The 27,084-nt window shown below is 48.9% G+C and overlaps 1 protein-coding gene across 1 annotated transcript in view; it reads left to right on the forward strand.

The window, feature by feature from the left end:
- The window catches only part of AK8 (adenylate kinase 8), an 841,444-nt gene that overhangs the window by 133,739 nt on the left and 680,621 nt on the right, over positions 1–27,084 (forward strand). The window contains exon 3 of the mRNA XM_086924758.1: positions 197–246. Within this exon, the coding sequence (XP_086780884.1) occupies positions 197–246 (50 nt within the window). The remainder of the gene's footprint in view (positions 1–196; positions 247–27,084) is intronic.

Genomic DNA, 27,084 nt, shown 5'->3' on the forward strand with positions numbered 1-27,084 from the left:
TTGCATAACACTGGACAAAAGAGTTTCCATCACAGAAAATTAAATCGAACTTTACGTTTCAGAGTCACAACAAACGCAGCATAAACCGCACCGAACTAACAAAGGGTGGAAATAAGAGAACGTTGCTCTTGAACAACAGGCAGACAAGATTTTGAAATTATAAATTTACTAATCCATATATTTTTCTTCTCTCTAGTTCCAAGAATTTTCGTTTTGGGTCCTCCAGCATCTGGGAAAAGGACACTGGTGAGTACAGGCTGGGTGTTGTCATGAAAAGTAGCGTCATTCCTGTGGGACGGCCGATGGGTCGGTGAAAGGGTGCGTCATTGCTGTGGGACGGCCGATGGGTCGGTGAAAGGGTGCGTAATTGCTGTGGGACGGCTGATAGGTCGGTGAAGGGTGCGCCATTCCTGTGGGAAGGCCGATGGGTCTGTGAAGGGTGCGTCATTGCTGTGGGACGGCCGATGGATCGGTGAAAGGGTGCGTCATTGCTGTGGGACGGCCGATGGGTCAGTGAAGGGTGCGTCATTCCTGTGGGACGGCCGATGGGTCGGTGAAGGGTGCGTCATTGCTGTGGGACGGCCAATGGGTCGGTGAAGGGTGCGTCATTGCTGTGGGACGGCCGATGGGTCGGTGAAGGGTGCGTCATTCCTGTGGGACGGCCGATGGGGTGGTGAAGGGTGCGTCATTGCTGTGGGACGGCCGATGGGTCAGTGAAGGGTGCGTCATTCCTGTGGGATGACCGATGGGTCGGTGAAGGGTGCGACATTGCTGTGGGATTACCGATGGGTCGGTGAAGGGTGCGTCATTCCTGTGGGATGGCCAATGGGTCGGTGAAGGGCGCGTCATTGCTGTGGGACGGCCGATGGGTTGGTGAAGGGTGCGTCATTGCTGTGGGACGGCCGATGGGTCGGTGAAGGGTGCGTCATTGCTGTGGGATGGCCGATGGGTCGGTGAAGGGTGCGTCATTGTTGTGGGACGGCCGATGGGTTGGTGAAGGGTGCGTCATTGCTGTGGAACGGCCGATGGGGTGGTGAAGTGTGCGTTTTATTAGGCCTGTTGAATAATAATTTCATTACAAGACCATATGGGAAATTGTTCTAATTTATCATTCAAAAGTTATCCATCGATCCCTCCATCCATCGCAGTGAAAGTAAAGTACATCTGGCCCCACAATATTTATTTATTTGATGCATTTTTATATAGTGCAGACTTTACCCAAAGGTGTCAGAGGGCTTCACATTCGAACCAAGTATGTTACATGAGGAAATAGGTGGTAGTCACCTGAAAAACAAAATCACATTAGTATGAGGCATAGATTACATATTTACAACATTTTGAGAACTTCCTTGAGGGACACCAAAAGGGATGTATTAATTCTGGAAGTGTCTTTGAAAGAGAAGAGATTTGAGGTCAGTTTTGAAGGTCCGGGTAGAGGTGATGGTACGGAGTAGTGAAGGAAGCGAGCTCCAGATTCTAACCGCATTGCCTGAGAAGGATTGAGCCGTAGATCTTTCCCTTTTGAAGGTGGGGGGCTCAAGCAGTACATTTTCCGCATTACAAGAAGGTCTAGAGCCTCCAGAGATTTAAGTTTATTTGCCAGGTATCGAGTGGAGGAAGTGAGCAAGGCTTTGTGGGTGATATAGGCAGTCTTGTAGATTGACATTTCCTCAATGGGAAGCCATCGAAGAGAAAACAATATGGGTGTGATGTGGTCACTTCTTTTGCCCCCAAAAACAAAACGAGCCGCTGAGTGGAGTACGGATTTAAGAGGGGAAAAGTGAGATTTGGGGAGGCCAGCAAGAAGAGAATTGCAATAGTCCAATCTAGAAAGAACCAGACACTGGACCAAGGTTTTTAGGGTCTTGTTGGAAAGAAACATCGAATGCCCCAGAGAAGGCACAGTTGGTAACGTGCATTGTTTGCAATGGAATTGATGTGGGAGATTAGATTGATCCTTTTGTCAAGGATGACTCGAAGGGATTTAGCGCTGTTGACAACAATAGGTTTGTTGAGTAAATTCAGCTTATCCATCCAAGATTGAACAGGAGGAGGAGAACGTGAGGTAGAGAGGTGGAGAAATTCAGTTTTGGAAGGATTCAGAATGAGTTGATGAGCTAACATCCAGTTTTGAATAGAGTTGAGAGTCGTGTTGAGGATTGAGATGTTGTGTGCGGAAGACACCTTAAGGTAGATTTGGGTGTCATCTGCATAGAGATGGTAAAGGATCCCAGATTTACTTAGGAGATTTCCCAATGGTTTCAAATAAAGATTGAACAAGGTGGGTGCGAGGATGGATCTTTCAGGGACACCTTGACCTACCACCAGTGAAGACGAAAGACTGATCGCTATTTTAATCACTTGGGATCTGTCAGAGAGGAATGAAGCAAACAATTGAAGCACTGTGCCTTCCAATCCCATTCTCTGTTTTAAAGTATTTAGGAGAGTATTGTGATTAACAGTGTCAAAGGCTGCAGAAAGGTCTAGAAGAAAAGACCAGGCTACCCCGAGTCAAGTACATGCAGGGCATCGTCGATCACTTGCAGCAGGGCTGTTTCAGTGCTGTAGACTTGTATGAAACCAGATCGGAATTCGTTAAGAAGATTGTTATCCTTAATATGTAGGAAAAGTTGTTTCGCTGTCTTTCTGTGATTTTCGCCAGAAAAGGCAGGTTGGGGATGGGGGGGAAGTTGTTGAGGTCATTCGCATCAGCGGAGGGTTTTTTAATAAGTGGGGTAACCTGTCCTGTTTTAAGGGCAACAGGAAGGGAGCCTTGGCTGATGAAGAGGTTAACTGGACTGGTCCAATAGGATAGAGTATGGGTGTAGAAGTCAATGGCGATGTCACTCGGGATGGGGTCTAAAGAATGGTTAGAGGGTTTTGTTTTGAGAATGCATTTGAGGAGGGCATCTTCAGAGATGACGTCAAAGTTCTACCAAATGACTAAGGATTTGCGCTCCTCTAGAGGGGGTAGGGTGAATGACCTGATCTACCAGTGATTACAGTTTTTCATCAAAGAATATAACGAATTCTGCTGCTTTCTTTGGAGGATCGTGAGGCTTGATGTTTGAGGGAGAGAAGTTTGTATTTTTTTGATGTGGTCAAATAGATTTTTGGGGTCTGTTTTTGACTGAGTCAAGGAGGGTTCTGAAGTGTGACGCTTTTTCATAGAATATGTGTTTGTAGTATTTTGATCTTGCTGAACGTAGAATAGAAAATTTAGTGGTGGATGGAGATTGTCTCCATTGTTTCTCCTTTCTTCATAAAGGGAGTTATTGAACCATGGTGCCGAAGGAATAGGCCTTTTCTTTTTGCTTTGAAGTGGAGCAACATTATCAATTTCAACTGCAATCCTGGATAGGCATTGGGAGGTCAGATTGTTGACATGGAATGGTGTGGCTCACTGGTTAGAGGCGGCAGACCCGGAAGCAGGAGTCAGCCCGGGCCCAGGGTTCAATTCCAGACGCGGCAGGGTCTTGGACCAGGGTCAGCGGACTCGATAATTCTCACCTCGGTACCTACTCTAACCAGGGGTCCCACTCGGCAACTCTGGGCATTAGCTTGCCTAATCTCCACAACGGCCCCATCAACGTCGGGGATGCCTGACTCCACCTTGGGGACTCCTAGTATGGACTATCCCACAGGGAAAGCCAGGACGGGTTCCCCAGCGGTATACCGCACCAGGATACTCCGGTAGTAGTTGTGCACGTTACAAAACAGCATATAACATAACCCATCCAAATTAGGGTCTAACATTGGAAGTGACAGCATAGCAGAATCTCTAAGAATGTCAAAGTCAATGTTTTCGGTGTTATGGAACCAGGTCGTAGTCCTTTTAGGTTGCCAAGAGTTACAGAGTGAGATAGGTGAAGAGAGACGTGGATGAGGAAGTGGTCGGACCAGTCTACTTGAATAGGGATAGCAACAGCATATCTGCTTTGGATGTAACAAGGTCAAGAATTGAGCCCTTAGAGTGTGTTGGTTATCGTGCCGTGTTGGATAAGATCGTTTTCTGAGAGAAAAGTGGCAAGTCTAATGGCAGCTGAGTCTTCCAAAGAGCCCCAGTGAAGATTAAAGTCTCCCAGGAAAATCTGTCTGTCACTTTGAGAGTATTGGTCTCTGGCGAAGGCAGTGAGTTCTTCCAAGAAAGAGGAGGTGTCACCAGGCAGGTGATAAATGGCATGAAATCTGAGAGGGGAGCAGTGATGCACTTGATGCTCCAGAGAAAGGCATTTGAATGTACTGTACGGAAGGAGCTGTTACGAAAAGCCTTGAATTGAAGGGAGTTTCTGAAGATGATTGCAACACCTCCCCCAACTTTATCTGTTCTGTAATTTCTAAAGATGGAATAGTCGGTGGGTAACAGAAGATCAAAAATAGTTTGAGAGGTGTTGTTGAACCAGGTCTCAGTGAGGAAAAGAATGTCAAGATAGTGAAGAATGATGGTGTCAGAAATTTCCAGCTTGCGTTTAATTGCAGATCTACAGTTGTGGAGCTAACAGCGCAATTCTGACAAGACTGTTTTGGTGAAAGGGGCGTTTGGACTTTTAGAGATGATAAGGATAATGTTCTTGTATGAGGGTGCCAGGGTAGAATAAGGCTGATGTTTAGTTCTAGCAGAAGAGATGGTCGGAATAGTGCACAGAGTAGACCTAATTGGAGAGGAGAGTGGAATGGGGATGGCGTTAGAAGTCTTGTAACTAGCCAGTAAATTAGCAATGTCTGCAGATGGCAGATTGTGTGTGGCTTTTTTGGAGCGCGGGAGCAAGGTAGTCCTCTGGAGTTTGGGTAAGTGAGTGCTTGCCAGGGGAATTGGATTGTTGGATAAGGTGGACATTTTAGTACTTAAGAGTGGGATGGTAGTTTCAAGCTGGAAGATAGAGGAGATGAGAAATCCCAATTTGTTTTCTAAAGAGAGTAGGGCTGAGCACAGAATGTTAGGTGGTGGCGAGGGAGGGCAGGGAGAGGTGGGGGTGAGGAGGGAGTATTGGGGTGCACGAGAAAAAGATGGAAATAGATGATGGTTGATAGAAGTTGTTGGTGCATCTGAGGTGGACAGAGAGTTATATTTGCAGATGTTGAACAGATGAGAAGTATTGAGTTCAAATTTAGGAGGAGAAAGGTGTGGAACGTGGAGGGAGGGCAGAATGTGGAGAGGGGAAGAGGGGAGTCATAGAATGGCAGGAGGTTAGGGGAGGAGAGAGGAGAAGGGGCTGGAGAGGTCCCGTGGGCTAGGAGAGGTGAGTGTAAGGGGACTTGCACCTAGCTGAATGGGGAGGATTGACCTAGAGGGTAGTTGAAGAGAGAGTATGGTTTCTGCTAGGCCCAGGAGAGGGAAAAGGAAGAGATTGCCAAGGGGGGTAAAGGGTTGAGCAGGAGAGATGGGAACTGTACAATAAGCACACACTCACATATGTATTACTACAGCGGAAAGGTCGAATTCGAGTCTATTTCCACAATTAAGTCACATTGACCTGAGAAGAACTCTTTGTACTGCCTCTTAGATTGCATGTAACAATGGCTTTAAGTGGGCCGGGTCCTCCCGGTGCTCAGCAGTGGCAGTTCTAAAAAGCAGAAGTTGAGACGGATCGCTATTGGGCTCTCTATATTTACCCTCACCCTCAGGGTGGAAAAAAATCTTACCTCTGCAGCACCACCCATCACAGCCTTTGAGGTAACTTTGAGGATACTCGCTATTGTTCTTTCACAGTCTGATCATTTAAGAATTGAAGCGTTTTCAATATTATATTCAACGCAGCCATAGATGTTGCTTATGTATCTTATGCAACTAACAACCATTGACAAAGGCCATAGTCCTGACTTGTAGGTGTAATGTTGCTTGTTGTCTTATAATTCTGGATGCAATAACAGAAACAGCAAAATAGCGGTCCAGCGGCTCACTATCCTAAGCATAGATTTTTAGTTTAGGTGTTTGAAGCCACGCCCCTAATTACATCAGACACGCCCCTTTGAGAGACCCACCAGTTTTTTCATTCCACTTAAAGCCCTGCTTGTGAGGATGTCTTACCCTCAACTCAACAATGTTGATAAATAGCATAATACTCGATGCAGATCTGCACATATAGTTTATGCAATGCTGTTGTCACGTGTGTTCTGTAAGGCATGGCATTTAAACAAAATCAATATACAAAGGGTCACATCTGCTTGGAGATGATATCAAATCGAAGAGGCTTTGCAGCTGCTAACAGAGCTGGTTTGCACAGTGTGGCCTCCAGTCTGTGAGACAATGCATAGTGGTTTCTTGTGTCACTGTCTTGTTTTAGTGCAACATGAAAGAGTTCTCTAAAATGACAATTTACATATTGAAACGCACACAAATCACATCAGTCGCTGCAGGCTGTATTGGTTTACAGCTCGACAGTATGTTGCTACTAGTTCTGTCATCAGTGGGAAGTTTACTCGTGGTACTAAGCAGTTTTAACGTATATCAACATATGAAAAGATATGTTAGACTTAAGTAAATTAAATTATTCTGTCCGAGAAAAAATTATTTGCAATACTGTTTCTTGTCATTAAATGTCTAATATCGGTTATTAAATATTATTAAAAAACTGAAAATCTACCTCGAATTTGAGGATAGAATTTTGGATTACTGGCCATCATCGGGTAAACCCTGTTCAGAGTATGAAATAACACCCACACTTCAGAGCATTTGGGGTGATATTCTTAGTCTCTAGCATGTCAGTTTCTGTGGGGAAACATCCTTTACAACAAAACTTTTTCCACGCAGTGCCTTTACAACGCAGGAATTACAACGCAAGTCGTTACAACGACTTGCGCTGGAGGGCGCTGTAGGATAGGGAATAGTTTAATTTACTATCCAAAACCTTCCCTACTATCCACGGGGACTGGAGCTGGAATAGTAAAATAAACTATTCACTATCCAGCGCCCCCCAACGCAAGTCGTTGTAACGACTTGCATTGTAAAACCTGCGTTGTAAAGGCATGCGTGGAAAAAGCATGCGTTGTAACAACATACATCCGTTTCTGTGTGCGTCAATTTCTCTGCTCTGTCATTGTAGTAGCATGGAATTTGACCTTTGAATTGTAGTATAGCTATGTGATTGTACCTTTACTAGTATACTATTCCAAATCTTTTGTTAACTGGCCACATATCTTTTCCTTGGCTTTGCATATATAAATTACGTTGGCGGTGATAGAGCAAAGGCATTTTTTGTTTTCTCAATAGTTTTTACACCTCTCGATGAATGCACATAAAACTTTCCAAAAGAAAAGTACATGCATGTTAGGTTCTTTATCACAATTGTTTTGCAAGGCCATCAAGCAAGGGCAAAGAAAAAGAGGGAGCCCCAGAAGTGACATTTCTCATGTTAATTCCCATAGGATTTTTTGGCCCTCAATGCAGAATCAAATACTGGATGGACTTACACCAGATTGACATGAAGGTAGAACTTTACACAAGGACGGGCCTTTATTTGGTTTGGTGTAAATCCATCCACTAGTTTTTGAGAAATTAACTTTTAAAAAGATTCTCGGTGTGGCATGAAGAAATTGTATTTTAGAAATAGCTGGACTGTTGATTCAGGAATCCTGCACACGTATGCTCCTCTATTTAAAAAACATATTGTACCCCATTAAACTTGGCAGATTTTCCTCCAGTCATCTGTTCCGAATTTGAGAATCTTACATCAAATTTGTGAATCCATTGCATTCTGTTAGGGTGGCTGTCACACATACATTTCTGTTGTGGTACCATTACTCTGTGCAGTACATGTAGCACCATTTAGGGAAGAATTGAAAAGAAAAAAGGCATAAGGGTACAGAGTCAGCTTACCCTGCCCCCACGCCAATGCGGGGTTGGGAGGGGGGGGGCTTTAAAGGGACTCTGTCATTAAAATATGAAACACAAAAATGATTTCTGATCGATAATAATAACTACGGTTTCCTCACCTTGTGAATATTCCCTAGGCGTGTGTCTGGATACGGAACCTTTAAAGCAGTACTCCTGCGTGCTGGTCGGTAGCGTTGTGTGGCTCCGCGCCAATGCCGTTCCGCTTTGGACATGACAAACAGACCTGCATATAAGCTGCACGCCAACATCAGTTCCATTCATGGTGCACTTTTAGACCCTTTTTCAAAAACAAATTCCAGTGTACAATGGAAAATGTCACCCCCTAAAACAACAGGGTTCAAACAGTGTTGGGACTGTTGCAAGCAGACTTCAGTAATGGACCCTCCCAAAGTCTGTTTCTGGTTTCTGGGTTCAGAGCACGACTCTAGGGCCTGCAACGACTGCGCCCAGATGAATCCCTAGAACAGCAAGATGATGGGTGGAATGAGAATTAATCTCAGCCACTGGCAATCACTCAGGGCTGAATCACAGGCCGTCACTTTTTACCCACCATGCCTTCTCAGTTTGCACCCAGCCATAGGTAAATCAATCTTGACTTGCTCCACTAGGAACACCCCGGCCCGCACTGTAAGGCCAGGTCTTACCTACACTGGAGCACAAGCAACCCAAGAACAGTTTCGGTCTGACTCGGGTTCATCAGTAGGGTATAGCTTGGTTCCAGTGGCACAGTGAGCATGTGACCCACGTCTGGGCATTCGCATCGTACTTAGGGTGTCAACTGTAATGATTGGAATGCTTGAATAATCTCACCCACTGGCAGATACTTGGGCCGTATCCCAATCTAGTCTGAACTGCTAGGCCAGGACCTTCCTGAACCAGAATGCAAGCAATCCCAGACAGTCACTGAAGCAAAGCTAAACTTGATTGATCAGTCCTAATGAGGGAGAAACCGCTCTTGGGTTGCTTGTGTTCTTTGTCAGGGAGGACCTGGCCTCAGTTAGGGCTGAACAGTTCTCAACGAACCAAGGGGAAGACTGATTTCCATATTGCTTGGTCCAAACTGAGATGGCATTATGTGCAAAATAACAATGGGCTGGGATGTGGCCTCAGTAATTACCAGTGGCTGCTTGTTTGGCAAGATTATAGTAAGGCTTTCAAAAGTCTACCCAAACTGCGGATTAGCTACAGTTCATGTGAGCCAGGCGCGTGCACATCACATCACACACCATTTGTTATCAGCTTATGAGCCTCTGCATCAGACTTCAAAGGATCCGCTCGCCCCCCCATCATACTTCAAAGGAATCTGCTCTGCTCCCCCCCCACGCAATGCCGAGAGCTTGTTTTTCACTGCTCCGACTGCATGCTTGTTTAATGTGGTGGATACTCACTGCCATCTAGTGGCCATGTTTTATTGTGAAAAGCTTCCGTTTTTCCAGTAGGTTCATATAGGATCACTGCCGGTCTCTTGTTTACTTCTTTAGGTGCGTTGTTATTATTTTGTTTCACTCTTTCCCCACTTGTTTAAGTATGAATGAAAAAGCTTCGTAAAAATGCATTCCATGTACCGACATGAAATACATTTTTACAAAGCATTTTCATTTGTACTTAAAAAGCAAAACAGCAGTTGCAAAGAGTTTTACACAAAAACCTGACACAGCAATCGTTGGCCATACTGGTTTTGAGATTTATTTTTTGACCATACAATATTTAAGCGCAATTTGCCACTGAAATGATGTTGCCAGTTCTTAGACACCAGTCTTCCAAATGTTTTCCAGTCCCTTTTAGTTTCCAATTGTGTCTCTCCTCTTAGAACACAGTGCACACACCTCATCTTTCGTTTTCATGCACTAATTACCTCCCAGTAATATTCATTATACTGAGGCCAAGTTTTCTTCATCAGCGAGGAGATATATAGCCAATAAACTCAGCTGGTCAGCCGGGAAAATAAAACACACCCAAAATATTTCTTTGATGAAAAATATCGAATTAGTCTTCTTGATCAGAACATAAGAAAGAACAATTCTTTCAAACATTCAGCTGCAACTCCAATCGCTACTAGGCTCTGGTGCTGCGCAAATGTGTGTGGAGAAGGCCTTGCAACTGTGATATATAGAACCATCAACAAAATACCCTGACATTCTGACTATGAAGCAGAAGTACTACACAAATAACTTACACCTGTGCAACACCAGAAACCTCCATACCAGCCCATTTGTACATCATAGATTCTCTACTTCTCGGTCAAAGAAAACAGTGGGGATGGATAACCCTTCTCTTACAAATGGGACAGCAACACACCAACGTTTCTAAGACTCGGAAAACCACTATATCCCCAAAAATATGGAAATGTGTGTATTATGGAGAATTATGTGAACATCCAATAACTAGCAGAATGTAAACCACCATTTGTCAGATCTCCTCCTTGCCACCACTGCTCCTACCTTCCACCCCACACCCTCCTTCCCACCCTCCTACATCTCTGCCAGTCCTATCCTCAACAGCCCTGTGGCCGCCCACCGCCCTTATGGTCTCTGCCCCTGGGTCTTCCACACTGCCCTGCTCTTCCTACTCCTTGTCCCTACGGCATGTCCTCTCCCTGCCCCGCCTCCTTCGCCCCCCTCCTCATCTACAGGTCCCTACCTCCTTCTCTCTCGTTCTCTACCGCCTCCTCACTCTCTCCCTCCTCTCTCGCCACTCACCCTCAGTATTTACATTACAAGGGTGCCCCCCGGGTGTGTGTCCCTCTCTGTGACTCCTTAGTTGAGCCCTCCTCCTCTGCGCCCCTCCCCCCCTTATTGGCGCTCGCCTCACATACATGCAAATAGGTCGTGTGCCCCCAACCGTCTTTTCTGCCTCTTTTACCTCCCCCCTCCGCCCCAAACAGTCCTGTACCCTCTTCACCCACCCTCTCCCTCCCTCCCAAATCACTGCATCACCTCAGCAGTATTCTCCCCCTCCGTTTCTCCTGCCCTCCTTTCTCTCCCGTTATCCCCGCTCCGCTGTGCCGTCTCGCAGGGCCTCCTGCCCGTCCCCAAGCCTTGTCCTCCCCGCGCGGCCTAAAGCGCCATCGCTCCAGGGCACCAGCCTCGCGCCGCTTCCCAACCTCACACGTTTCCTATCCTCGTGCCGGACCCCAGCCACGTGCCGGACCCCAGCCATGCGCTGGACCCCAACCTCGCGCGTTTCCCATCCTCGCGCCTCATCTCAGCCTCGCGCTCTGCTTCACGCGCTGCCCTCTCGTGCAGCTTCCCCTCTCACGCATTCACCCCTTCTTCGGAGGTCTCCCGTGCCCGCCTAACCCCTCTGTTATTTTTCTACCTTCTGTTTTTATTTCTTTCTTGCACACACACAACCCCCCACACACACACACGCATCCCCGCAAGCACACACAACCCCACACGCACACAACACCCCACACACACACCCAAACACAAACACACACCCCTACACACACCCCCACACTACCAAACACACCCCACACACACAACCCCCACACACACACCCCACACACAACCCCACACACACCACGACCCCACACACACCAACCCCCCACACACACACTACCCTCTGCACACACACACTACCCCCCACACACACACTACCCCCCACACACACACTACCCCCCACACACACAACACCCCCCCACACTCACAACCCCCCACGCACAATCCCCCCACACACACAATCCCCCCACACAACCCCCCCACACACAACCAAACACACACACACAACCCCACACACACAACCCAACACACACAACCCCCCACACACAACCCCCCCCCACACACACACCCACACACACCCCACCCTCCCCACCCCCAGCCCCCCACACACAACCCCCCCACACACAACCCCCCCACACACAACCCCCCACGCACAACCCCTTGCACACACACACACACACCCACACACAACCCCCACACACACAACCCCTACACACAACCCCCCACACACAAGTCAAGTCAAGTCAAAAGATTTGTATAGCGCGCTACATACCCAGAGGGTCTCAAGGCGCTTGAAGAAAGGTGGGGAGTTACTTGTCGAATATCCACGTTTTGAGTTGCTTTCTGAATGCTAGGTGGTTCTGAGTAAGGCGAAGGTGCGTGGGGAGTGAGTTCCAAGCTTTAGCTGCTAGGTAGGAGAAGGATCTACCTCCCATGGTGGTTTTGTTGATGCGAGGTACAGTGGCAAGGGCTTGGTTGGAGGATCGTAGCTGGCGGGAGGGGGTGTAGAAGGATAGTCGTGTGTTGAGGCATTCGGGTCCGATTTCGTAGAGTGCCTTGTGTGCGTGGGTTAGGAGCCGGAAAGTGATTCTCTTATTGACGGGGAGCCAGTGGAGGTTTTTCAGGTGATCAGAGATGTGTTCTTTACGCGGGATGTCTAATATGAGCCTGGCTGAGGCGTTCTGGATGCGTTGTAGTTTTGCGGTGGTGCCGGCGTAGAGGGTGTTTCCGTAGTCCAGTCGGCTCGTGACCAGAGCGTGGGTGACTGTTTTTCTAGTTTCGGTAGGGATCCAGCGAAATGTTTTTTTGAGCATGCGAAGAATGTTGAAGCAAGATGAAGAAACGGCGTTGACTTGTCTGTTCATCGAGAGTGAGGAATCCAGGATGATGCCCAGGTTCCGTGCGTGGTCCGTCGGGATGGGTGCTTTTCCAAGGGCCTCTGGCCACCAAGAGTCGTCCCAGGCGGAGGGGGAGGTACCTAAGATGAGGACTTCTGTTTTGTCTGAGTTCAGTTTCAGACGGCTGTGCTTCATCCATTCGGCTACTTCTTTCATTCCTGCGTGTAGGTTGGTTTTGGCCGTGTTAGGGTCTCTGGCTAGTGATAGGATCAGTTGAGTGTCGTCGGCGTAGGAGATGATGTTGAGGTTATGTTGGCGTGCGATGGCTGCGAGGGGGCTCATGTAAACGTTGAAGAGGGTGGGACTGAGTGAGGACCCTTGAGGTACGCCGCAGATGACTTCAGTAGCCTCTGACTTGAATGGTGGAAGGCGGACTCTCTGGGTTCTTCCGGAGAGGAACGAGGTGATCCATTCCAGTGCTTTTCCTTGGATTCCGATGTTTTTGAGGCGCTGTAGAAGGGTGCTATGGCAGACTGTGTCGAAGGCTGCGGAGAGGTCGAGGAGGATGAGGGCGACTGTGTCTCCATTGTCCAGTAGAGTTCGAATGTCGTCTGTTGCTGCGATGAGGGCGGTTTCAGTGCTGTGCTTGGCTCGGAAGCCGGACTGTGAGGAGTCGAGGGATTTGTTGGTTTCGAGGAATGCGGCGAGCTGGTTGTTGACAGCTTTCTCTATGACTTTGGCCGGGAATGGAAGGAGTGAGATAGGGCGATAGTTTTTGAGTTCGGTGGGGTCAGCTGTGGGTTTCTTCAGGAGGGCGCTGAGTTCGGCATGTTTCCAGCTTTCCGGGAAGGTTGCGGAGTTGAGGGAGCAGTTGATGACGTCTCGGAGGTGTGGTGCAATAATGGAGTCTGCTTTGTTAAAGATGTGGTGAGGGCAAGGGTCAGTGGGGGATCCTGAGTGGATAGAGTTCATCAGGCGGATGGTGTCCTCAGTGGAGATTGGCTTCCAGTCATTGAGGATGTTAAGGGGGGGTGGGGGTCCTGCAGGGGATTGGGTGGGTTGGTCTCCGGGTTGGTTTTCGAAGCTGTTGTGGATGTCTGCAATTTTGTTGTGGAAGAATGAGGCTAGGGAGTCGCAGAGGGCTTGAGAGGGGGTGATGTCGTTGGAGTTGGCTGAGGGGTTGGTAAATTCCTTGACGATGTTGAATAATTCCTTGCTGTTGTGGGCGTTGTTATCTAGACGGTCCTTGAAGGCTGCTTTCTTGGCATTTCGGATTAGTTGGTGGTGTATGCGGGTGGCGTTTTTGAAGGCGTCCTTGGTGCTGGTGGTTGGGTCTTTTTTCCAGGTCTTCTCGAGGGAGCGACAGAGTTTCTTGGATTTCTTAAGGTCATCGTTGAACCAGGAGGCCTTCTTGCTGCCTAGTTTGATTTGTCGTTTTTTCAGTGGTGCTCGGATGTCGGCGCTGTAGGATAACCATTGGGTGAGGTTGGTGGCTGCTTGGTCTGGGTTTGAGGAGTAGGCGGGGGGCTTTTGAAGAAGCGATGAGGAGATCTGGTCGATGGTGATTTTGTTCCAGTTTCTTTGCAGAGTGGGTTGGGGGTGGTTGTTGGATGTGGGCTTGTTGTAGGTGAAGTGAACGCAGCTGTGGTCAGTCCAAAGGAGAGCTGTGGTGTGGCTGAAGGAAACATGCTTGCTGGAGGTGAAGATAGGGTCGAGTGTGTGACCTGCGATGTGGGTGGAGGTGGTGACAAGTTGTTTAAGTCCGAGGTTTGCGAGGTTGTCCAAGAGGGTGGTGGTGTTGCGGTCGTTGTTCTTTTCAAGGTGAAAGTTGAGGTCTCCCAAAAGGATGTAGTCCTCGGAGGGGAGCGCGTGTGGAGTGATGAAGTCCGTGATGTCTTCACTAAATTGTACGCGGGGTCCTGGTGGCCTGTAAAGGAGGGTGCCTCTGAGTGTGGTCTTGGGGTCGATGTGGATCTGGAAGTGAAGGTGTTCAGAGTTGGCGAGATTGACGTCTGAGCTGGTTGAGATGCGGATGGATTTCTTATGGACGATAGCGATGCCTCCTCCTGTGTGGCCGGTACGGTCCTTGCGAATGATCTTATAGCCTTCCGGGATGGCGATGGTGATGTCTAGGGCTGAAGAGGCATTCATCCATGTTTCTGTTAGGAAGGCGACGTCCGGAGAGATGGTGTCGAGTAGATTCCAGAGGTCAATGGCGTGTCTGTGGACCGAGCGGGTGTTGAGCAGGATGCATTGTAGGTGGTTGGGATCGGATAGCTGTTGTGAGTACGTAGATGAGGAGTTGTTCTTGGTGCCGTCGAACTTGCAGGAGTAGCAGGAAAAGGGTCCATGGGTGTGTCCAGGAGCAGCTTGGACGCATTTGAGGGAGCGGCCGGGGTTGAGGGCTAGGAGGGTGGTGGCATCGTAAGTAATGCGGGAGGGGTGGACTTTACGAGGACCAGGGGCTTTGGCGCTGGGCGCGGTCCAGGCACGGACGGGCGTAGACGGGCTTACCTTTGGCGCACCTTCGGCGCGGATTGGGCGCGGTCGCTGCGCGTAGATATTCCTGTCATAAATGGTGGTGAGGGGGGGAGGGGCGAGGGCGGGTCAGCTGGGAAGGCGGGAGCGGGTGGAGACTAGGGCAGGGCGATAAACAACAACACAACAACAAAATGGCCGGCGGCCTTACGGGATCGATCAGCTGGACTGTGCCTGCCGAAATCGACCGCGTCCTCTGTGACACACAGCGCAGCAAAGCGGCAAATGAAATGCGATGCCAGGCAGGTAGCAGCACACTCACACACACACCCACACACACACAACCTCCCCCCACAACCTCCCCCCACACACACACACCCAACCACACACACACATAACCCCCCCCACACACACATAACCCCTCACACACACAACCCCCCCACACACACACAACCCCCCACACATACAACCCCACACACCTACAACTCCACACACCTACAACCCCACACACATACAACCCTACGCACAACTCCCCCATACACAACTCCCCCCACACACACACAAACCCCACACACACATCCCCCCACACACACCCACCCCCACAACCCCCCACCCCCCCACACACACACAACCCCACACACACACCCACACACACACACATCCACCCACACACACACACCACACAACCCCCTACAAATCCCTGCGCACACAACCCCCCACATACACCCCACACATACAAACCCCCTACACACAACCCCACACACATACCCCCACACACAACCCCACACACATACGCACAACCCCCCTACACACACACAACCCCTCACACACACACAATCCCTCACACACACACAAAACCCCTCACACACACACCCCCCCACGCACAGAACCCCCCCACACACAACCCCCACACACAACCCCCACACACACACCTCCCCCACACACCCCCACACACACAACCCCCACATACACAACCCCCACACACACTACCCCACACACACAACCCCCCACACACAACCCCAAACACACAACCCCACACACACACACCCCACACACACACCCCACACACAACCCCCCACACACCCCCCACCCACACAACCCCCACACACACAGCCCCCACAAACAACCCCGACACACAACCCCCACAAACACAACCCCCCACACACCCCCACATACACAACCCCCACACACACAACCCCACACACACACCCCACACACAACCCCACACTTACAACCCCAAACACACAACCCCACACACACCCCACACACAACCCCACACACACACAACCCCCACACACTCAACCCCCCACACACAACCCCCCCACACACAACACACAACCCCCATGCACACAACCCCCCACACACACCCACCCACCACACACACACACCCGCCACACACACAACCCCCCCACACACACAGACACAACCCCACCCCCACACACAACCCCCCACACACACAACACCCCCCACACACACACAACACCCCCACACACAACCATCTATCTATCTATCTTTGGCCCTCACTCTATCTATCTATGGCCCTCACTCTATCTATCTATCGCCCTCTATCTATCTATCTATCCTATCTATCTATCTATCTATCTATCTATCTCCCTCACTCTATCTATCTATCGCTCTCACTCTATCTATCGCCCTCACTCTATCTATCTATCGCCCTCACGCTATCTATCGCCCTCCCTCTATCTATCTATCGCCCTCCCTCTAGCTGCCTCCCTCTATCTAGCTATCTGCCTCCCTCTATCGCCCTCCCTCTATCTATTGCCCTCCCTCTATCTATCTATCCCACTCACTCTATCTACCTATTGCACTCACTCTATCTAACGCATCACCACAGCATCACTCAGCACCACTCAGGGGCACCACAACATCACTATGCGCTACCACAGCATCACTGAAAGCTACAGCAACACTCGTCGCCACCACAACATCACTCAGCGCCACCACAGTGTCAATCTGTGCAACCATTCAATAACAACTGGTTCAAATATGTTCTCTCAATGTTTCAAGATTTATTACAAATGTAACAAAAAGATGTTAATATTTCACTTCTGTTCTTGCATTTCGTCACAATAAAATACACTGAACATAATCTTCACAAAAGTCATTTACAAAAGTTTAAGCTATTGCCATTATAAATTACAATAACTTTTATTTAAGTATTAATTATTTAAAAAAATTAAAAGCCATTGTTATTTGTAAGATCAATAAATCTAAGTCACGTAAATACAACACACATTGCATTACAAATGCTATAGGTGTCACATTTGTGAAAGTTATAACTATTGGCATTGTAAATGACAAAGCTATTAATTTCGCTATTTTCAAAACCAACACATAAATAAAAAAAAAATTGTCATTTACAATACCAATTGCTCAAACTTTCCTAATGCGAGACCTATTGCATTGCAAATGCTTGATTAATCCAAAGGCCCTATGGACTGTGAGGCGAAGTTGCATATTCCCAAACATCGGAAGACCCCATGCTGCGAACAGTTTAAGTTGAAAGGAAGGTCCCGTCACACTCCCAAAGTTGTTCTTGCAGCAGGTCATCCTTGTGGTTGGGTAAGTCTAACAAGAAGCATTAGAAATTGAAGTGGTAATCTGCCTCTTCTGCCCCCCCCCCCCCCCCCCCCCCCCCCAGTGAAGGTGTGAGGGCATCCACGTGCTCCTAATCTCATCCCCAGTCTCCATTGAAGCACATTCGGAGTCTTGTCCAGATGCACCCTGAATATCCAGGCTTTTCAGCAATGTTGTAGCGTGGAAGCCATGCTGCTCATTCTCTGGACTTTGCTGGCTCCCTCTGGTGTGCTTTGGGCCCCAAGGATTGACAGGAGATTCGTGGGTCTGCTTGGATGCTCTCTGGTTCCGTAGCGTTCCTTTCAGTGCTATCCCTTTACCCGTTCCATTGATGCAAGTACTGACACGGCCGATGCCAGAGGAGGATTACTGCCCATTTTACTTGTCGACTCTGAGCAGAATCCACCTCGACTGAGGCATCGCCTGGTGCCTGCCAGAGCACAGCCAGTAGGCAATCCTCTGACTGACATTTTGTCCAAACTTCACATAGTCTTTTTGGCACTTACACGAGCAACAACAATTCAGATGATAGGGGGGATTTTCTCTCCCTATATGACAAAGACAAAAAAAACAAGTAAACCAGGCCATCCGTAATAGGCAGGTCACGCTCTGCCATCACCGAGTCCCAGCAGACCGGACTTTTCTGACACAACCACAAGATGTGTTACACTTTGGCGGCAGACGGTGTGGCCTTAGGGTCAGATTTTCCTTTGTATTTTTGCAGAATGTTAATAAGTTAAGTCGAGTGCTGGAATCTCAGTGTTTACACATATTCAACTGGGGGGGGGACAATTTTATAGAGGATGCCCAAAACATATTTGTTAATCACGATGATACAATTTTATGGCGGCACGTTTCATAAAAATCTTTCATGCGTTGGAAAACTGTATTTATGTATTAGTATTATTTTATTTGTGGGTAAACCCTCACAAACTCCTCCCCCACCCACTATTTGGTTTGCCAGCACGATGCACTTTTGGTTCCCAAGAAATTAAATGAAAAAAAGAATCCAGCTACTAACTGGAATTGTGCTGTCTCCTGGTTTCAGCCTGGAAAAACAATTGGCTATGGTGGCTTAACTCGTAGAGGCTTGAACCGTCAGGAAATAATTATATATATATCTAGCCACACTCTAGGAACTCTAATTTTTCATGCCACTCATTGATTGAAGAAACCCCGAAAAATCAGGGTTCTTGGATTTCGCTGTTGTCTTTTGCTTTGGAAATATTGAGAAGTGTATATTACCTACTGGCGGTTGCCAGTAGGTAGTTAGGAACATGTTTCCACACAAAAAACTTTTTTGACTCCCTATATCTTTGGTGTCGTTTGAGGAATCTTCACTAAATTTTCCCAAAAGATTCTTGTTGCGCATTGAAACGTTTGAGGTGATCTGTCAAGTGGGGGCTGAGAAAAAGGGGGGGGGGTACAAAAAAAGTGTGTTTCCCATATGAATTCCCATGGGAGTTTTCAAAACAACTACAGCCTGAAATGCTGGCAGAATTACACCAAATCTGGCAGAAAGCTAGATTTTGTTTTCCCGAAACTGCTTTTGATTATTTGGTATCAATCAGTTAATTCGTTGTTGAGAAATTTAGGAGATTTAAGTTAGTGATCTCCGTGGCTGCGACGACTTCGCAAATAATAATGAGCTCATGCACAGAAATGCAGAGCTCTGATTGGCTGCCAACACTTCAACCATGAAGTGTAGACGGTCATCTTGGGACTCGGCTTCAAGCGAGTCCTAAAAAAAATGTTTAAAAAGAAAAGTGTAGGAATACACTCAGCCCCAAGTCTTAGTTTTGGGGGTCCCCCTTGAAGCCTGTCATGGCTTAAAAGCAAAAAAAAAAAAATTTGCCACAAACTTGTTATATTAGCAAATTTGCAGTAAAAAAAAAAGCATGGGCTCCAGCACTTGCTTTTAAATAACCCCCCTGGTAGGCCAGGTCCTGGGGGCATATCACTGCCACCTCCCATGGGAAATTCATTCTAATTAAGGGGGCCCGCCTCCCCCCCCCCCCCCCCCCCCCCCCCACAGGCAGGGGCCCGGGGACCACCACTTTCCCGGGGATAAGTACTGCATTGGAGGGGGCTACACTACCCCCTCCTGAAGCAATAGATGTCCCTGGGCACTGCCACCCCCCATCGCAAGCTCCTGCTATGTCCTAGGGTGCTCACACCTGGGACATAGCTGTTGGTTGTGGCTTGACGGGAGCTTTAACCGCTCATGCCAAGTCACAGCAAACACTCCACTTTCAGCAAGCGAGAGCTGTGAAAATACTCTTGTTTGCTGAAAGTGGAGCTTTTGTCTGTTTCTCTATCTGCTGTCAAGCGAGCAGGGAAACAGACACATTTCTTTCAAACACAGGTAGCTGCATGTTTAGCATCTCCCCTGTGTGGGAAAGCAATGCCAGCTCCCGCTGGAGGCTGAGAGTCTACTGGTACCATGGGGGCCATGAAGCTACCCCCACGGTCCTGGGAAAGAGCAGAAAGAGGCAAAATAGAGGTCGTAAACAGCAGAAAGAGGCCGAATTTAGGTCAGAAAGAGGCAGGATCAAGGTGAGAAATGAGCAGAAAGAGGCAAAATAAAGGTCAGAAACAAGCAAAAAGTGGCAGAGTAAAGGTCAGCGACGAGTAGAAAGAGGAAAGATAAAGGGGTGAAACTAGCAGAAAAAGGCAGAATAAAGGCTAGAAATGAGCAGGAAGAGACAGAAAAGAGTACCAATGGGCAAAAAAGGTCAGCAACGAGCAAAAAGAGGCTAAATAATGGTACAAAACGAGCAGCAGGAAGCAGAATAGTTGTCAAAAATTTGAAGAAAGGCAGAATAGATGTCAGAAAAGAGCCGCAGGAGGCAGAACAGAGGTCAGAAAGGAGCAGAAAGAGTCAAAATAAAGGTCAGAAACAAACAGAAAGAGGCTGAATAAAGGTAAGAAGGAAGCAGAACAAAGCAGAATAAAGGTCAGAAACTAGCAGAAAGAGGCAAGATGGAGGTCAGAAACCAAAAACAAGAGGCAAAATAAAGGTGAGAAACTAACACAAAGAGGCAAATCACCCGGCCCAGACGGCCTACCCTCCAAATTTTTCAAAACGTGCTCAGAAACCCTGGTTCCGGAACTGCTCAAAGTGTACAATGACTCGGCACTCCCGGCCACACTCAACAAGGCCACCCTGGTCTCGCTCCTGAAACCCGGTAGGAAAGAAACATGTATGGGCTCCTACAGGCCTTTAGCCATGTTAAACACAGATTATAAGATTTTCACCTCTCTATTAGCCCGGCGTTTAGCTACTGTGGTCCCAGCTTTGGTCCATAGTGACCAGAACGGCTTTGTACCTGCGCGAAGCACCTCTCGCAACATTCACCGCCTTTTCCGGATACAGGAAGCCGCCACGTTGCATTGGCCGAGATCGCGGTGTCTGGTTCTGGACCTCGAGAAAGCCTTTGATTCCGTGGAATGGCCCTACCTCAGGGCAGCACTTGAAAAATTCGAACTGGGTGACGCGTATGTTGACATGGTTGGGTTACTATATCAAAGGCCCAGTGTGCAAGTGCGAACGGGCGGACTGCTCTCGGAGGCGGTGCAGGTGCGCAGAGGGACTCGACAGGGCTGCCCCCTGTCGCCCCTTCTCTTCTCACTAGCCATAGAGCCCCTGGCGGCGCTGCTGTGGACAAGGGGAGCGGGATGGGGGATCCCGCTGGCTGACGGCATGCATATAGTCTCGCTTTACGCGGACAACCTACTTCTGTATATACGTGACCTCGCTGATGTGCCGGGCTTATTGTCGGACATCTTCCAGAAGTTTGAAGAGGTGTCGGGACTTAGGGTCAACTGGGCCAAGTCCGGAGTGTACTCGTTCAGTTCGGACACACAGGAATGCGACGTGCACCTCGGGGGCGTCAGACTTACCTCGTATCCCACCACATTTAAGTACCTCGGGATGCACATCTATAGGGGGACACAGAACATATTGGAGGGCAACCTGATGCGCGCTGTTTCCTCGCTGCGTGCCCAGATGGCCTTCTGGAAGACACTGCCCCTGAACGTACACAGTAGAATAGCGCTATCCACAATGATAGACTGCTCTATCACTTTGCCAACATCCCACTATATGTCCCAACCAGGGTATTCCGCGACCTAGAATCGATGATCAGGAACCTGATTTGGAATGCTGGGCGCCCTCGAGTAGCACTGGCAAAACTTTATTCCCCAACCGTGGAAGGAGGGTTAGCGGTCCCCAACCTAGAGTTATATTATCTGGCGGCACAGCTACAATGGGTGACACACTGGCTGAGCGGCACACACTTAGACGACACAGCCACTGCCGTCTCCATCTGGACTCACACGCATATATGTGCACTGTTTCACCCCTTGACTAAAGGACCTCGCCCGTTACCACTGCATGTGGCAGTGGCCCGCAAATGCTTCCTTCGTAGCCTAAAACTAACCCGAGAAATAAAACCTTACGCCCCAGCGCTTCCCCTGTTGGGCACACCCAGAAGGAGCGGCATGGTGACACTACGCATGCTGGAGAGCTGGACTACGGCAGGGGTGGAAACCATGGGCGACCTTTATGTGGATGGCGGCAGGCTCCCATTTGCAGAACTGGTGGACGACGCGGGTCTGCCAGCAGGGCAGTTCCTGCTCCATGCGTCCATTTCTACGCGCATACACGGAGGCCTGGGGCGACGTACAGTAGGAACTGCCGACACACCATTTAGTGCAGTACCTGCATGTCATGGGCAACGGCTCCCATATCATCCACTGGCTGGCGCAGGCCCTCCTCATGCATACGCAGCGATCCACGCAGCCACTGCGGGATAAATGGGCGGTTCTCCGGGGAAGGGCCTGGACGGACAAGGAATGGAACATGGTCCTAGCTAGCCCAGTGAATATCCCTCGCAATTCCCGTTTCAAGACAATACAATTCTATATACTGCATCAAGCATACCTGTCGCCAGATAAAATCAATAGGTATTTCAAGGTCAACACCACTGCCTGCCCCCGGTGCGACCTGCTAGGCGCTGACATTTTACACATGATCTGGCATTGCCCCTCTCTTGCTACATATTGGAATGAGGTGACATCCCTTTTGACGCACAGCGCTGGCTCAGGCCTACCACACACATGGGAAGCTTGCATTCTAGGGTTATGTAAAAGAAACAAATTGAATAGAATACAAGCCAGGTTCTGGGACTTAGGACTCATCACTCCCAAACGGCTACTCACTAAACACTGGAAAAAGAAGGACCCTCCACTCATTAAATATTGGTATATTTCCTTTACTGACTGGGCCAGGGCGGAAAGTGTTGCATTACACCGAGAAGAAATAGCGGGCTAACGAAAATTCCCAATTGCACAACTCTGGGAAGACACATTGGGATCCCTCCAACGGGAAGGCACGGCTAGAGGGTTCACTTAGAGAATACCACATACGGGGAGACACTTGTGCAGAAAGTGTGGAGACACTATGGTCTCAGACAACAATGTCCCCACATGACGCCCGCCAGGACAAGTCGCTGGCGCCATGGTGCATAGAGGTCGGAAGAGGCTTGACCCCTCCTGCCACATCGAATGACGATTGTAACAAACTTTTGACACACTAGCCGCGGGTCCGGGCACCCACCCACGCGACGATCCAGCAGAACGTGACATGACACACTAATTTCCTGGTTCTGCTCACAACCACACTCCCCCATAACCACTCTTCCCCCTCCCCTTGCCCTTCCATTTATCACCCCCGTTTATTTCCTTGTTTCCTTCTCTTTACATATTAATTGCAGGTTTATATAGCGCTAGGATCGACTCCCGGAGGAGTATCTCCGCGCTTCGACCGCTGCGAAACCCTTCCTGGCTTCCCTGAGAGATGGTCCCTTAATGGGTATCTCCAGGGTGAGACCAGGCATCCCCGGCGGTCTGGTGGGGCCGTTAGTGAAGATGAGGCAAGCTAATGCCCAGAGTTGCCGAGTGTGATCGCTGATCAGAGTGGGCACCGAGGCGAGAGAATTATCGAGTCCGCTGACCCTGGTCCAGAAACCTGCCGCGTCGGGAATCGAACCCTGGTCCCGGGCCGTCCTCTGCTCTCGGGTCTGCCGCCTCTAACCGGTGAGCCACACTACTTCACCATATAGTTTTTCTTCCTTAATCATTTCACTTGGGACGCACACACAGGCGCCTGACACATCCGTGATGTTACTTCATGGACGGTTACCCCCCTTCTTTTGGGCTCTCTGTTCCCCAATTGAAACTGGTTTAGGACAAGGCGATGGCAGATTAAAGCTGCCACACTAGTTACGATGTTGAATGTACTATTCTAGGGGTCTAGACACACACCCTACTCGGATTCCGGGACTATACGGCATATTGTAAGATACCACGCCATGTCAGCTAGACGTGCGGTGGACACACACAGGTGACAAATCTACATGCCACCTCCCATAGGTCACCAAAACACAATCTCCTGAGAACGCATAACCCTACAGGCGGGGGCACAAACGACCAGAACAATGCTGCATTACCACAGAGCGAAACTACTCGAGCCTCCTTGCTATAAGTCCTGATGCAAGACGAATCTCATCAGTATACATTTAGGCTATACTATTCATTTATGATACAATATACATAATGCATTGGTAATCAGTAAAGAATCACCGCTATGTGTAGGCGATATAGATCACTATACGGCTGGAATGAACACGTGTAAAAACGACTTCTATCCACATGACACACTAACAGGGTCTGTCCATGACTGCCAAGAGTATCACTATAGCAGATTCCAAAAGCTACCCCGATGGTACAGCGAACATTCAGAGACAGACGGATAAGGACTGTTGAGTTTACAGAGTTTGTTTATTTAGTTAAAAAATGATAAAACAAGACGTCATTCAAATTAAAATGAGAGCAAGCATGATGCCTATAACACGATCTATGCCGATCGCTCAGATGATGTGGTCGGAAGTGCTATGTATATTTATTGCCTTTTCCTTTTCCCCTTTCTCAGTTCTTTTTATTTCCTGCTCTCTCTTCTATGCATTAAAGTGTTGCAGCCGGCCCGCAGGGTTGTAGGCTCGCATTGTGTACTGCTCTATACCACTAATAAACGTCTTACAAAAAAATAAGAAAAATGAATAAAAACTGTAACTGTTCGTTTGTTCAAAATCTCAAATCTCCGAAAGTTCTTCACTGATTGCTTTGAAATTTTGACACAACGTTGCATTCAAATACGCGCGTGTTTTTATATACACAACATTGGATTCGAATACTCGTGTGCCGAATACACAAGTGTTTTTAATCGAAAGCACAATCAGACACCTAAAAATGTCAATGTGCGTTTGATAAAAACTTAAATCTACGAAAGTTCTTCACCGATTGATTTGAAATTTTGACACAACGTTAAATTCGAATAAGCGCATGTTTATATATACACAACGTTGGATTCGAATATGCGCGTGTCAAATACGCTTGTGATTTTAATCTAAAGGACGAAAGACCCATAGAGACAATAGTCTACATATATTAGGATGGACAGTTGGTGTCAGGATGGCAGACCGGGAAGTGGGTGGAGGGAGGGGGGAGGAGTTGGTTCCCTTTACAACATTAGCGCGTGTTTATATATACACAACTTTTGAGAGCCTGGTTGGTATGTGTTGCCAGCTGCAGGTGCTGGCGGAGTGACAGGCCCTCTCGTTCTGGAGCTACGCGGATTACCTGTGCCTTGGTGTCCACATGAAAATGTAACACGTCGCCCCCCAGGCGTTGAAAGCCTACGAGGAATGCATCGCCAATATGGGGAGAGAGGAGGTAAATGCAAGGCTGCGGTGGCGTGGGGACCCGGCCCAACATTGTCTGGAGGATCACCTGATGTGTTAAGAGGCCCCAACACTGAATGGGCACTTGCGAAGGACTCCACTAACCACAATGCAGCAGTGCAAGTGAGGAGCGCCTAGTGTCTTGCACCTGTGAGGCAAGGGTGGGACTTGATCATGTGACTGGGAGTGGTGAAGATCAAAACAACTCCAAGTACGGAACCCCCGGAAGATCAACAAACAATCTGGATGGACACTGATGAAGCCACTGGGGCGGAAACGCGTCTGCCCTGCGTTTCCAGAGATTCTCTAATGCCAGCTCTGTTTTTAAAATAAAGCTGTTCCTGATTTATCCCCGGAGCAGTGTCACACTCTTTTCGTAGGAGAGGAGAGAGCCTGGTTGGTATGTGTTGCCAGCTGCAGATATATATATATATATATATATATATATAGGTATATATAGTTAGGATTTTTTCTCTATGAGACTTTTGAAAATTCTATGTCTAATAACTTTGGCGTTTGTGGACGGAATCGGCTGAAATTTTCAGGAAAATGGCACATTTTGTTCCTGAGCAGCCCCTGAAAATTTGGGGGGGTTTCGTCAAGGGGGGGCCGAGAAAAAAGGGGGGTCCCAAAACGCGTTTTTCCCATTCATTTTTCCATAGGGCGTTTGGCCTCACTTTTAGCTCGAACGGCTGAATGGATTTGCACGAAACTTGGCAAAATTGTAGGGACTGTTAGCCCGATGTGCCATTGCTAGGTCTCAAGATATGTGCTCCAGTGGATTTTGAGAAATTAACGTTTTAAAAAACAGATATATCTGTGACAGCGTCCCGGGTAGCGCTCCGGTTCGCGAACTTTTCGCGTAACGGAACTTTGCGAAGTGAAGCTGATTGGCTCTCCGGTGTCTGTCAACATTCTAAACAGTCCGGAACGGCCGCCATCTTGTCTCTCGGTAGGATCGAGAGACAAGGGGAGGAGAAAAACGAAGGGGGAATTTAATGAAAGGGGGCAAGGTAGACCCTTCTTGACGGGGCGTGGCTTGGGCGCCGATGGCGGTGGTCGCCTGAGAGCTCGGCTCCGGGACTGAGCCCGGAATTATCCTGTAAATCGGAGGCCGTGGGGCACCCTAACCCCCGCAAACTGTTGATCGGATCGACTGGGACCTGCCGGGGAATTCGGTGCAGCCCATACATGAGGTGACCCGACGGAAAATCAAAGTTTGTGGATCCGCGGAGTGCGACCCAACATGGCGCCCGGACCTCATTGTCCCCTTGGACGGGACCATTGAACTGGAGGAGCATCGCTAACTACAGCGCACCCTCCACCTTTTCGCTTCCCTGCGATATGAGGGTATGGGTACAGATCTGATTGGACTCAGGCAACAGGGAACGCGCCTGGAGGGTCGGATGCCCTCACTATAGTGGACCTCGGCACACGGACGCCTCGAGGCCCTGCCTGCGGTACTGCCCCCTAGACCGCACTTGGCTGCATTTCCCCGATCGACCCACTCCCATGGGAGGCACTGACCCTAGGCGCCACAAAGTCTCCGGTGGTGTTGGTGGCCCTCGCTCCGGGTCCTCATCAGCCAGGCGGGCCTGCCCGACCTGGCGCCAAATGTCTCCGCCTCCTCCCCAGTGCCCTCCGACGACGTGGTGGCGGCGCGGGCCGAAGCTGTGGAGGTCCAACAGGCCCTGGAGACGGAGATCGCCGACCCCCGACCCGAAGACCAGTAACCGGGAGAGACATAGCCGAAGCCCGCACTTGGTGGCGCCTCTGGCTGGATCCACACAGCGTGATTCCTGCGACATGGG

Source organism: Lissotriton vulgaris, chromosome 5 (assembly GCF_964263255.1).
Source record: "Lissotriton vulgaris chromosome 5, aLisVul1.2, whole genome shotgun sequence".
In the NCBI taxonomy this organism is placed as follows: Eukaryota; Metazoa; Chordata; class Amphibia; order Caudata; family Salamandridae; genus Lissotriton; species Lissotriton vulgaris.